Below are 13,727 nucleotides of genomic sequence, written 5' to 3'. Positions count from 1 at the left end.
AAAATACTTTTTTTTCCCCCCAAGAATAAAATTATAGTAATAGAACTCCTCTTTTAATTATACCAAATCACTTTAAAATTAAAAGGGTATATTCTAAAACTGACATTAATTTGTTTTATTTTTTCTCCTGCAGCTTTAACTCCACAGAACATCGCCTTACTGCTAATTAGCAATATCCTACTAATTAAGTTTTCTGCATAATTACCAACTACTGAGTCATCAAGATGTCCTTGGAAATGTGATGTAAAAACGTAGAGGTTTTCTTTCTTTTTACTGAAGGCAAGATCACCTCTAAGTAATAAAAGGACATTTTATTCAGTGTCTGAGGACCTTCTAACTCTTTGAATTTACAAAAGTGACAAAAGTGACAAAAGTCCATGATCTCAGTGTTCCTCTGTCTTTTTAAAGAAGTCCAAGTCGAAATTCTCTATTTATTTCATTAATTTTATATAACCATTTTGCAGGAGGAAGGTACCGGTATATGTTTACATATGTTATATATGTCTTCATTGTGTTTAAGTATCTGAGTATTTTGGATAAATAATGTGTAGACAAGCCTCACCTATCTGCTGTTCACCTAAAACCTTCACTGATTAGGTAAGACTTAACCAATAGACAGTTATGCTAGGTACACACGGGCCACAAATCGTCTAAAAGCTGTCGGTTCAGAGTTACTGGACGACTTTCGGTCTGTGTGTACAGCTCCTCATCCGGCAGAAGCTGATCTCACAACCAGCTTGTGTCGAACGAGCATGCTGGAAAACCAGCAGCCGAGCAGCATCCGATCAGCGCTTGCAGCCAGTGGCAGCGAGCTCTGACCGTTGTGCTCGGGTGGAGGGGGGCGGTTCCCTGTCAGAACACATTTGCACAGCAGGGAAGTTTGCTGTACTAACATCGCATAGTTAGTTTTCTTTCATTCAGCCTGCTGGGTTAGATGGAAAAAACTTCCTGTGTGTACTAGGCTTTAGTGTTTCATACACATTTTGAAATGACAGGCCATCATGTCATAATTAAAAAATTAAAAAAACTATGTAATATATCTCTGTTATACATGCACATTTCCACATGTTTTATCCCTTTAAAGACCATGCATGTACAGATAAAATAACCGTCTATCTGTCAGAAATGCACTCAGCTCCTAATTTCCTTCTGTAGATTGTAAAAACATGAAACTGCAATAAAGTGCAGTAGTCTAACAGCCCCGCCCAGTTGTCTGCTGTTAGACTACTGAATCCCTCCCATCCTTGTCATCTTCACAACAAGCAGATTAATTGTTCCGTAGTCCAAGATAAGAACTGGAAAAACTCCTTAAAAACATAAGAAGTGTGGATACGACACAGGGCAGCTCTGAATTTGTGACATGATCAACAGGTTTATTTTTCTCGCTTACTGAAAAGATATAACAAAATGCTCTCAATGCTTATTTAACAGACCACAGGGTCATAAATATGAGGATTTCCTTTTCAGGGTTTACATTTTTTATACACTTTAACACTCACTCCATTCTCCTCCATAGCTATGATCTATAAGGAGATAAAAAAACTTTTTTTTATTGTCCACACACTGGTCACTCCATCTACTGGGCCTGGGAGCTGGTTGCCAGATTTAATGCATATTAAATACGCCAACAATTAGGGACACGGGTCAGCCACATTTTGGCTTTGAATAGATTTTTCATTCATCACATTCGATGTGATAATTCAGAACCACTCCTGGTATTTTTGGCTTATTCATTCTGTAATTCCAGCTACCTTTTCAATTACCCAGCAGCATTTTAGAATATATAAATATTATTGTCTCAATTTAATAATCGGTTATAGTTATGATTTGTTTTTAATAGGGTTGTATGCATATTTCTAATATTGTCCAGTTGATTTTTAAACAAAGAAATCATCAAAATAATCCACAGTACAACATTTAAACAAGTACAATTTAATGACCATAAATTTAAAGAACGTTTGGACACCTCTGTATTTCAACTTCCTTAAGACTGTAATACAATGACTGGCAATAAACGATGATGGTAAAATACTTTGGTTATGTTAATTTTATTTATGTAGAATGCATCCCAATATTCAGTATTTAGAAATTAAATAAGGCAATCCACACGTACAATCAGTGCCAGGACATGGTCCTCTGGCACCCAATTACTCCTCCCCCATTGAGCTGACATGGATCATGCTTGCACATCCACACTTATGCCCGTTACACACGGTCGGACATTGATCGGACATTCCGACAACAAAATCCATGGATTTTTTCCGACGGATGTTGGCTCAAACTTGTTTTGCATACACACGGTCGCACAAAGTTGTCGGAAAATCTGATCGTTATGAACGCGGTGGCGTAAAACACGTACGTCAGGACTATAAACGGGGCAGTAGCCAATAGCTTTCCTCTCTTAATTTATTCTGAGCATGCGTGGCACTTTGTGCGTCGGATTTGTGTACACACGATCGGAATTTCCGACAACGGATTTTGTTGTCGGAAAATTTTATAGCAAGCTCTCAAACTTTGTGTGTCGGAAATTCCGATGGAAAGAGTGTGATGGAGCCCACACACGGTCGGAATTTCCGACAACAAGGTCCTATCACACATTTTCCGTCGGAAAATCCGACTGTGTGTACGGGGCATTACAGTGGCTGGGCTGGCACAAAGAGCATAAATGACAAACTTTGCCTGCTGTGATTAAGGTTACCAAATTTTGGTCTACAGAAAAATCTAACAGAATAGGGGAATAAGTATGTTGTGGTGTGGTTAAACTAATGTGCTAGGCACAGAGAAAACGAGCCAGGATTTCAATAAAATTTTGTTCAATTGTATGGAAACCAAGTTAGCATATAACTCATCAAAATTGAAGAAAGGCTCTCCTGGTGTAATCTGAAAATCAGCTGCAAATTTAACCCTTTCATGACTAAGCCTATTTTTGAAATTTGGTGTTTACAAGTTAAAATCTGTATTTTTTGCTAGAAAATTACTTAGAGTTCCCAAACATTATATATATATTTTTTAGCAGAGAATCTAGAGAATAAAATGGCGATTGTTGCAATATTTTTTATCACACGGTATTTGTGCAGCGGTGTTTTAAACCCAAATTTTTGGAAAAGTGACACTTTCATGAATTTTAAAAAATCCAAACAGTAAAGTTACCCCAATTTTTTTGTATAATGTGAAAGATGATGTTACGCCGAGTAAATAGATACCAAACATGTCACCCTTTATAATTGCACGCACTCGTGGAATGGCGACAAACTACGGTACCTATGAATTTCCATAGGCGACGCTTTAAAAATTTTTTACGGTTACCAGGTTTGAGCTACAGAGGAGGTCTAGGGCAAGAATTATTGCTCTCGCTTTGACGATCGCGGCGATACCTTACATGTGTGGTTTGAACACCGTTTACATATGCGGGCGCGACTTCCGTATGCGTTTTCTTCGCTGCGCGAGCTCGCGGGGACAGGGGCACTTTAAGAAAAATTTTTTTTTATTTATTTTATTACTTTATAAATTGTGTTTAAAAATTTTTTTTTTTTTTTTTACTTTTATTGCTGTCACAAGGAATGTAAACATCCCTTGTGACAGTAATAGGTGGTGACAGGTACTCTTTATGGAGGGATGGGGGGTCTAAAAGACCCCCCATCCCTCCTTTACACTTCAAAGTATTCAGATCGCCGAAAACGGCGATTCTGAATACTGTGTACTTTTTAAAATTCGGCGCCATTGGCAGCCGAGTAAACGGGAAGTGACGTCATGACGTCGCTTACGCGTTTACAATGAGAAGGCTGGAACGAAGCCGCTCACAGCTTCGTTCCAGCCCGCCCCCAGCCGCCGAAGGCAGCCGAATGGACACCGGGCCTCCCGATCGCACGGGAGGCCCGGTAACAGCGGCAGGAGGCGGCGGGAGGCAGCGGGAGGGGGGGGGATGTCCCCTCCCGCTCCTCCGGTATAACAACCGAGCGGCTTTTAGCCGCATCGGTTGTTATACACGGGTAGCCGATCGCCCGCTGTAAACAACGGTACCGGGATGATGCCTGCAGCTGCGGGCATCATCCCGGTATAACCCCGGAAAGCCGAGTACGCATATCTGCGTACGGTCGGCGGGAAGGGGTTAACAGCTGGTCTTGCTCTGTGTCTTATGCCGCGTACACACGATCGGATTTTCCGACGGGAGATGTTCGATGTGAGCTTGTTGTCGGAAAGTCCGACCGTGTGTATGCTCCATCGAACATTTGCTGTCAGAATTTCCGCCAACAAATGTTTGATAGCAGGTTCTCAAATTTTCCGCCAATAAAACTTGTTGTCGAAAAGTCCAATCGTGTGTACACAAGTCCGTCGCACAAAAGTTCACGCATGCTCTGAATCAAGCAGAAGGAGCCGCACTGGCTATTAAACTTCCTATTTCTCGTCTTGTTGTACATGTTGTATGTCACCGCATTCTCACGTTCGGAATTTTTGGCCAACATTTATGTGACCGTGTGTATGTTTGAGCCAACATCTTTCGAACAAAAATCCATGGTTTTGTTGTCAGAAAATCCGATCGTGTGTACGGGGCATTAGAATCACTGTGGGACTCCACTTTGACTTTGACAGCTGGTCCTGTTCTGCTCATTGTATCAGAAACAGCTTTCATTGCTCCTGATACACAGAGAAGGACTCAGCTGTCAAAATGACAACTGGGCCCCTCATATTACTCTGGGGGATTGACCATCCTTTTGTAATCTGTGAGGCTGGGCTGTCGGTTTAACATCATTAGTACAGCTGATGAAAGAAACCGTTGCTGCCTCTGTGTTGGCCGAGTCCTGATTACAAAATCATTAAAAAAACTAAAATGGCTGATCCGCCTCTTGCATTTATCCTATACAATCTCTTGTAACATTATATACAAATTCTTGGATACCAGATTTGGGATAGATTGGGATATCAGGGAGATAGCAAGGAAGAATGTTAGAATAGGTAGTTGTGTCTCACTGTCCCTTCCTTGCACCACTCTGAATATGAAGTGTGGACGGAAAAAAAGCCAGGTGGAACTGGTGGTACCAAATTGCCAGGGGTTTGTACAGCAAGATCACTATTAGTTATAATAAGGGGGCTTGTGGGGCAGCAGTAGAATCTACCCAGTGCATGAGGGTGGTGATGTACAGGGGGATATTGGCATCTTGCCACAGAGGGCATGTCAGGGTTAAAATAGATCTTCTACAGTTTATACACATCAGTGGCCACTGTGTGCGGTCTATATTATTTAATCCTGGCATCTACATTATGAATTGTTTACCCCTGACCTCTGCATTCTGCACTTTGCGTTACTTACTGCTGACCACTGAACTTTGAATTACTTACTCCTTACCTCTGCATTCTGCATTACCTTTGACCTCTTCACTCTGCTTTACTTTTGACATCTGAACTCTGCCTTACTTATTTTTGACCTCTGCTCTCTGCATACTTATTGTACTTCTGACCCATGCACTCTGCGTTACTTACTCTAGAACTTTGCATTCTGCATTACCTACATCTGACCTCTGCTTGGTGCAGTACTCACTCCTGACACCTGCATAATGCTTTATTTACATATGACTCCCGCAGTCTGCGCTACTCTTGACCTCCGCATAACTTTCTCCTGACCACTGTACTCTGCATTACTTACTCCTAAACCCTTTCACTCTGCGTTACTTACTCTAAAACTTTGGATGATGCATTACGTACTTCTGACCTCTGCACCCTGTTTTACGTGCTCCTAACCTCTGCAAAACCTACTCCTGACCTCTGCACTCTGCAAAACTTACCCCTGACCTATGCACCCTGTTTTACGTGCTCCTGACCTCTGACCTCTTCATAACTTGCTCCTGACCTCTGTACCCTGTTTTACATGCTCCTAACCTCTGCCCTCTGCAAAACCTACTCCTGGCCTCTGCACTCTGCATTACTTACTCCTAACCCCTGCTTTCTGCATTACTTACTGCTGACCCCTGAACTTTGCATTGTTAACTTCTGCAGGGGGTTATTATTGTAGACACTGACACCAATGCTGGGAGTTACTACTGAAGAATCTAGTTTATACACCCCAATTTACATACTAAATATTCTTTTTCTTAAATGAAATTGTAAAGTAGACATGTTGTTTTATATCACTGGCACTCTCATTTTCTTACAATTTTTCAATGCACTACGCTACCTCTACCCCTGAAGTAAATTATATAAATATTCTATAAATTTAAAAAAACAAGTGTTCCAGCTGGTATTCCCTTTGGGTATTAGCCACAGTAACTGAAAGTGATGACTGTGTTGTGTTTTGCTTGCGTCTATCTAGCAAGGTTACTGTGGTATAAGCAAGGAAGCTGAGATTTCTGCAGTGTGTAAATGTGCTTTTACTATACAAAGATGATGTACATACAAAACTATTACAATCTTAGGAATACAATACAAGACTGACTGATATCTATAACGAGCAAAATGCCTAACAAATGCAGCCTATGGTCTATAACAGTACAAATACACTTAAAAGTTACTTATCTTCTGTTACTGTATGCTTGTGATCTCCATTGGCAACGATTCTTCTGGAGGATCAGGCACGTTTCTTCTATCATGGGTGGCTTCTGATCTTCAAAGCATGATGATGTGTGTGTGTCTAGCTTATGCCTGAATCCCCCTTTTATGTGCCAGGCTGTTTACCATAGTTACCAAACAACAGAGAACATATCCGTTTACTGTAGCTGTGTAGACAATGGACTGTTGAAACTGTCAATTGGATACAACAATGATATCTATGTAAACCATTGTCTACTCAAGCCAAGACCTGTAATGCTTTAGGCAGTGAACTATGTTGGATTGTGTGGATCACAGCTTCGGAAGTCCATGAATACTATATTCTTAGTTTATAGGAAACGTAAAGATACTTACAGTGAGTGGATTCCAGGGGATGGGGTCACCCAGTGGCCTCTTGAGAGATGTACTGGTCTCCTATGTGAAAAGGAACAGGTGAGGTTTTCTTTGGGCAAAGTAAGTAGACTGTGGGTGGGGCAGAGGAGAGTCTCTGACTACTAGAGAGGAAGGGGCTCTGTCCGGCCCAACAAGTGGAAGTTGGAGGGGCTCTGTCCGGCCCAAAAGTGAGGTGGAAGAAGGGGCTCTATCCGGGCCCAAAAGTGAGATTATAGTCGGGGCTCTGACCGGCCCAAAAGAGAGATGGTAGTCGGGCTCTGTCCGGCCCAAAAGAGAGATGATAGTCGGGGCTCTGACCAGCCCAAAAGAGAGATGATAGTTGGGGCTCTGACCGGCCCAATAGAGAGAGATGATGGCAGTCTTCTGTTGGAGATCTTTACCTGGCATCAGGTTCTTAGCACGAACGTCAAGCAAATGGCGTCGGCTGTTTACGTAGGGACAAGAGGAGGAGCCGGGTGATGCCGTTGTGACGTCATCAATCTGCGACGGAGTTTGTGGAGATATCAGAGCTCCCAGTGGAAAGATAAGAATATTGCAGGAGAAATGTCGGAGCCTGCAGTGGGAGGGATAAAGACATTACAGGAGAAATATCAGAGCCGAAAGAACCTCAAACAAGTAATGTCTTACTTGTTTACTGTAGCTATAGAGACAATAGACTGTTCTCAAACTGCCAAAGGAATACAACAATCATATCTACATTCCCATTGTATCCAACAACATTTGTTTGAGAAAGTCTGTCTCTGTGACACCAGAATGCTATGAGTCTTATAGAAAAATTATATTTTATATCAAACGCAACACGTTACGCCCTTGATTTTTCTCTCAGACTACACACAGAAAATCACTTCATCACAAAGAAAATTCATTCTAAACATTCATTTTCCTTGAATGCAACACTTCCCATATTTCTGTCATTGAGAAGGTGTTTCAGTCTTTAACTAATTGTTCATTAGAAAGTCCATTCTAAAGTTCTTTAGAAATAACTCCAGGCTTGTAATACATCAAGGCCTTGCTCTCCACAGCTCTTGCGATCTTCCGTTATTCTTTCCATCATGTCCTATGGATCAAATCGGAGTCAGCCTGTGGAGTGGAAAAACAAAACGGATTATCTGTTCCTTCTAATAATACCTAAAGAGTAGATCCAAGCCATTCAGCTGCAATCTCTCCTCTAAATGGCTTACATAGTTACATAGTAGGTGAGGTTGAAAAAAGACACAAGTCCATCAAGTCCAACCTATGTGTGTGATTATGTGTCAGTATTGCATTGTATATCCCTGTATGTTGTGGTCATTCAGGTGCTTATCTAATAGTTTCTTGAAGCTATCAATGCTCCCCGCTGAGACCACCGCCTGTGGAAGGGAATTCCACATCCTTGCCGCTCTTACAGTAAAGAACCCTCTACGTAGTTTAAGATTAAACCTCTTTTCTTCTAATTTTAATGAGTGGCCACGAGTCTTGGTAAACTCTCTTCTGCGAAAAAGTTTTATCCCTATTGAGGGGTCACCAGTCCGGTATTTGTAAATTGAAATCATATCCCCTCTCAAGCGTCTCCTCTCCAGAGAGAATAAGTTCAGTGCTCGCAACCTTTCCTCATAACTAAGATCCTCCAGACCCTTTATTAGCTTTGTTGCCCTTCTTTGAACTCGCTCCATTTCCAGTACATCCTTCCTGAGGACTGGTGCCCAGAACTGGACCGCATACTCTAGGTGCGGCCGGACCAGAGTCTTGTAGAGCGGGAGAATTATCGTTTTATCTCTGGAGTTGATCCCCCTTTTAATGCATGCCAATATTCTGTTTGCTTTGTTAGCAGCAGCTTGGCATTGCCTGCCATTGCTGAGCCTATCATCCACTAGGACCCCCAGGTCCTTTTCCATCCTAGATTCCCCCAGAGGTTCTCCCCCCAGTGTATAGAATGCATTCATATTTTTGCCACCCAAATGCATTATTTTACATTTTTCTACATTGAACCTCATTTGCCATGTAGTCGCCCACCCCATTAATTTGTTCAGGTCTTTTTGCAAGGTTTCCACGTCCTGCGGAGAAGTTATTGCCCTGCTTAGCTTAGTATCGTCTGCAAATACAGAGATTGAACTGTTTATCCCATCCTCCAGATCGTTTATGAACAAATTAAATAGGATTGGTCCCAGCACAGAACCCTGGGGCACCCCACTACCCACCCCTGACCATTCTGAGTACTCCCCATTTATCACCACCCTCTGAACTCGCCCTTGTAGCCAGTTTTCAATCCATGTACTCACCCTATGGTCCATGCCAACAGACCTTATTTTGTACAGTAAACGTTTATGGGGAACTGTGTCAAATGCTTTTGCAAAATCCAGATACACCACGTCTACAGGCCTTCCTTTATCTAGATGGCAACTCACCTCCTCATAGAAGGTTAATAGATTGGTTTGGCAAGAACGATTCTTCATGAATCCATGCTGATTACTGCTAATGATATCGTACGTATTACTAAAATCCTGTATATAGTCCCTTATCATCCCCTCCAAGAGTTTACATACTATCGATGTTAGGCTAACTGGTCTGTAATTCCCAGGGATGTATTTTGGGCCCTTTTTAAATATAGGTGCTACATTGGCTTTTCTCCAATCAGCTGGTACCATTCCAGTCAGTAGACTATCTGTAAAAATTAGGAACAACGGTCTGGCAATCACTTGACTGAGTTCCCTAAGTACCCTCGGATGCAAGCCATCTGGTCCCGGTGATTTATTAATGTTAAGTTTCTCAAGTCTAATTTTAATTCCGTCCTCTGTTAACCATGTAGGTGCTTCCTGTGTTGTGTCATGAGGATAAACACTGCAGTTTTGGTTACTGAAGCCCCCCGATTCACTCGTGAAGACTGAGGAGAAGAATAAATTCAATACCTTCGCCATCTCCCCATCCTTTGTAACCAGATGTCCTTCCTCATTCTTTATGGGGCCAATATGGTCTGTCCTCCCTTTTTTACTGTTTACATACTTAAAGAATTTCTTGGGATTTTTTTTGCTCTCCTCCGCTATGTGTCTTTCATGTTCTATCTTAGCTGTCCTAATTGCACGCTTACATTTCTTATTGCATTCTTTATAAAGTCTGAATGCTGAGGATGATCCCTCAACCTTGTATTTTTTGAAGGCCTTCTCCTTTGCTTTTATATGCATTTTTACATTGGAGTTAAGCCATCCAGGACTTTTGTTCGCTCTTTTAAATTTATTACCCAATGGGATACATTGGCTAATGCCCTTATTTAATATGCTCTTAAAGCAAACCCATCTCTCCTCCGTATTCTTTGTTTCTAATATTTTATCCCAGTTTATGCCTTTTAGCAAGGTTTGTAGTTTAGGGAAGTTGGCTCTTTTGAAATTCAGTGTCTTTGTATTCCCTTTATGTTTCCTATTTGTGTGATTTATACTGAAACTAATTGACCTGTGATCACTGTTACCTAAATTGCCCCGCATTTCCACATCCGTGATCAGGCTTCTTGCCTGGATATCTGACTGACACTTTGCCCCCTGCCTGTACCCACTTCTGACCCTCCCAAAGAACATCAATAGGGAGGAGAGGAAATATACTGATATTTCCCAGAAGATGACTGCTATTTATTTTGGAAGGTTTGATGTTATGTAGCCTCACTTTCCACTCTTGCTGAGAAGTATCCACTAACCAGTCAGAGTCCCAGCCACTGTCTTGAAGCTCATTTGCCAATGAAAATGTAACTTCAAACCTTCCTGCCAGATTTCCTCTCATTCGGCCGTCCCACACCATAGCAAACTGGTCTTGACACTCTGGGTCTATTAAAATCGAAAAGAAAGCATTAGCCAGGTCTATCACAGCATGATATTCTCCTGCATCATTAGAAATTTTCTCAACAATTGAGATCATATCTGGTACAGCTGACTTCAATGGAGGTGACACTTTGTTTAGATCATTCTATTTGTCCCATCAGGTTTTGTTTCTGGGAACACCGGAGACGAGAAAGGACTTACAGCAGGTCTAAGAATCCCTACTCTCAAATATTCTTGAATGGTCTCCTCAATTTCCTTGTGGCCTCCAGGAAGTCTGTACTGCTTGAGACAGACTGGCTTCTCTGGTGGAGGAATGTAGACAGGGGTCCATTTTGCATGACCTCTGACCAAAGCCTTCACCGTCCTTACCAGATACGCTTTATCAGGATACCCGAATGTGAATGTACCTCTTTCAGTCTGAAGTGACTGACCTTGAATTACATCCATCCCAAGAATATTTTCGGCTAACTCTGATACCAAAACATTTGTCATAAATCCTGCCAATAGCCAATTTCATCCGTATCTTAACTTCTGGTGTAGCTTGCCCTCCCAAACCTTCTACATAAATCAGTTCTCCTTTGTGAAGGGAAGGATTACCTTGCAAAAGTGTAACTTCAGCTCCACTATCAACTAAAGCCATTACATGTGTAGGAGAAGATGACTTCCCCCACCATACAGTGACAGGTGCATATGGGCGTCGGTCTCCTGCTGTCACTGTCCTTACTGCTATTACAGGAGACTCACCTTCCCTTCATAAAGGATAAGGAACCTCCCAATCCCCTTTTCTGATTCTCTCTAACTCCTCCCCAGGATAAAGGGATTTGGGTTTGGGTTCATTTTCAGTTTTGGGAATTGGTTTGGGGCTAACGGGAGGGGTCTGTTCTGTTTTCTCTAAGTCCAGGCTGATGTTATCTTCACTAGGAGTAGTGTTTCTAACCCTGACAGTTTTCCCTACTAAAAGTTTCCACCTCTTCAACATTTCTGCAGTAGAAATCCCATCTATCTCATCTTTAGGTACTCCTGCCTTTAATAGGTCCACCCACATTTCTTTCCTAGAAATAACTAGCCTGGTTTTCTCTTCAGCTCCTGTCTTCTCTACCCCATTCCCTTTCTTCTGTGTTCTTTTCTGCTTGTATTCTTCCTGTCTGGCCTTGACCTTATCTACTGCCCTGACAGGTTTTGTTTTAGTCTCCTCTAGCTCCCCCAACTGGCTTAAAAGGGTAGTGGCTTCATGAATCTTGCTGTTTAATCCCAGGCCTCCCAACAAGGACAATAATGGAGCCCTGTGATTAAATGGCGCAGACTTTATCAGCTTAGAGCACAGAGCAGACGTAAAGGGTTCCATATCTGGACCCATCCATTATGGAAACGTATTTAATCCGGTTATACAACCCATCTCACGTAACCTGGAAATATCCTCTCCTATTGACCTCTAGGTGTAGGTATTTTCCAGGTCAGTAGGACTAGCTTATACTCGGACTATTCCATCTCTCACTAGGTCTAACGGTGAAAAATTCACGCTAAACTCTCAGGCTTTTCGCATTGCCTGACGCAATTGTGTATCATGGTTTAACACTCCCATAGTCACTGCTTCCTTACCTGACAAAACAACACTGTCCGCCCCTTCATCCCATAAGAGTAGGAGCCAACTCAATAGGGTCTCCCCAGACCTTTGTATTGTTTTGCCAGCTCATGGAATTTAGTTTGTGTAAACTCTCGTACTTCTTCAAATTCAACATCTCTGGGGTTGCGATAATGCACCTCCCCATCTGCCATATCCTCTCTATCATGTTGCCTTTTCCTCTGCTTAGTAATGAGAGGTCTGGCATACTTTTTCTTTTGCACTAGCAGATCATCATGCGAAATATCAAACTCTATCTTCTCATCTTCACTATTATTTGAGGAGAGCACATCCTCACAATCCCAATTTTGGGATGTGACAATGGCACGTACCCTGGCTTTACTAACAGGTTTACGGCCCTTGCTTTTCCTTAAGGCATTAATTGATTTGGTCATGAGGGCTGCACACCGCTCTTGCAAATCATCGGCCCGACTAGCAGTTGATCGTACACACTCTGAAGCAACTGCTAGCTGGTCTTTTAATACCTTAACTTCTGCCTCTGTGTCATATACCAGATAAGACCAGAACTGTGTGACTGCAACAGAGTGAACCAGACATAAATAGGTGAAGGTAAGTTTATTAAGGTAAATGCATATACATGTGAACACAACACCAATACAGAGGGAACAACCCAAACAACCAAACAGTGATAATACACAACCAGCATATGTAGCAAAAGGGAGTACCAGAATCGTAGTTAAGCCAGGCCAGGGTCATAAACAGGAGATCAGTAGCTGGGAAGGGAAACAAACAGGACAAGAGAGGATGGATGGATCACAGGAGGGACGGGTCAGGTACAAGGCTCAGGGTCCAGGGTTCAGGTAACAGACAGGAAACATGATCAACAGGTTCCAGGAATCAGGAATCAGGCTTCAGGTTCAGGTTCAGGAATCAGGTTTCAGGATCAGAGTAACAGGCTGCAGGTCAGGGCTCAAGGACAATACCAGGGCAACATGAGTGTGCACTTGCCGGGTATTTATACTGCAGCTCTGCTAATTAAGGTCAGGTGACACCTGTCTGCAGAGGGGAATACCTGCTCCATACTGTCAGGATTCCTCCGCTGGTGGACGCCAGTACTGCGGCCCAAAGGTGACAGAATATCAGCAGGAAAAAGCTCTTCTGACAGCTCCAAACCGCCAGGAGACACCTGCTGGTGGACCTCAGTACTGCACGCCAAATGATCGATATTACTAGCGGAGGAGACCTTTCCTGACAGTACCCCCCCTCGAAGGAGCGACCTCCGGACGCTCTAACTAGCCGTTGATGGGGAAAGTCCATGGTGTCCAGCCGGGCAGCGGGCACATCAAGCTGGGCAGCAAGCAGTGGCACATCAGGCTGGGTAGCAGACAGGAACACATCAGGCTGGGTAGCGGACAGGAACACACCAGGCT

General features: G+C 42.6%; 1 protein-coding gene across 1 annotated transcript in view; it reads left to right on the top strand.

The window, feature by feature from the left end:
• Positions 1–2,031, top strand: part of MELTF (melanotransferrin) — a 110,620-nt gene extending 108,589 nt beyond the window's left edge. Inside the window, exon 16 of the mRNA XM_073626324.1 lies at positions 134–2,031. Coding sequence (XP_073482425.1) covers positions 134–201 — 68 coding nt within the window. The 3' untranslated portion in view covers positions 202–2,031. The remainder of the gene's footprint in view (positions 1–133) is intronic.
• Positions 2,032–13,727: the final 11,696 nt, after the last annotated feature.

The sequence above is a fragment of the Aquarana catesbeiana genome, linkage group LG04 (assembly GCF_042186555.1).
Source record: "Aquarana catesbeiana isolate 2022-GZ linkage group LG04, ASM4218655v1, whole genome shotgun sequence".
Lineage (NCBI taxonomy): Eukaryota > Metazoa > Chordata > Amphibia > Anura > Ranidae > Aquarana > Aquarana catesbeiana.
This window is presented reverse-complemented; position numbering and strand designations above follow the sequence as displayed.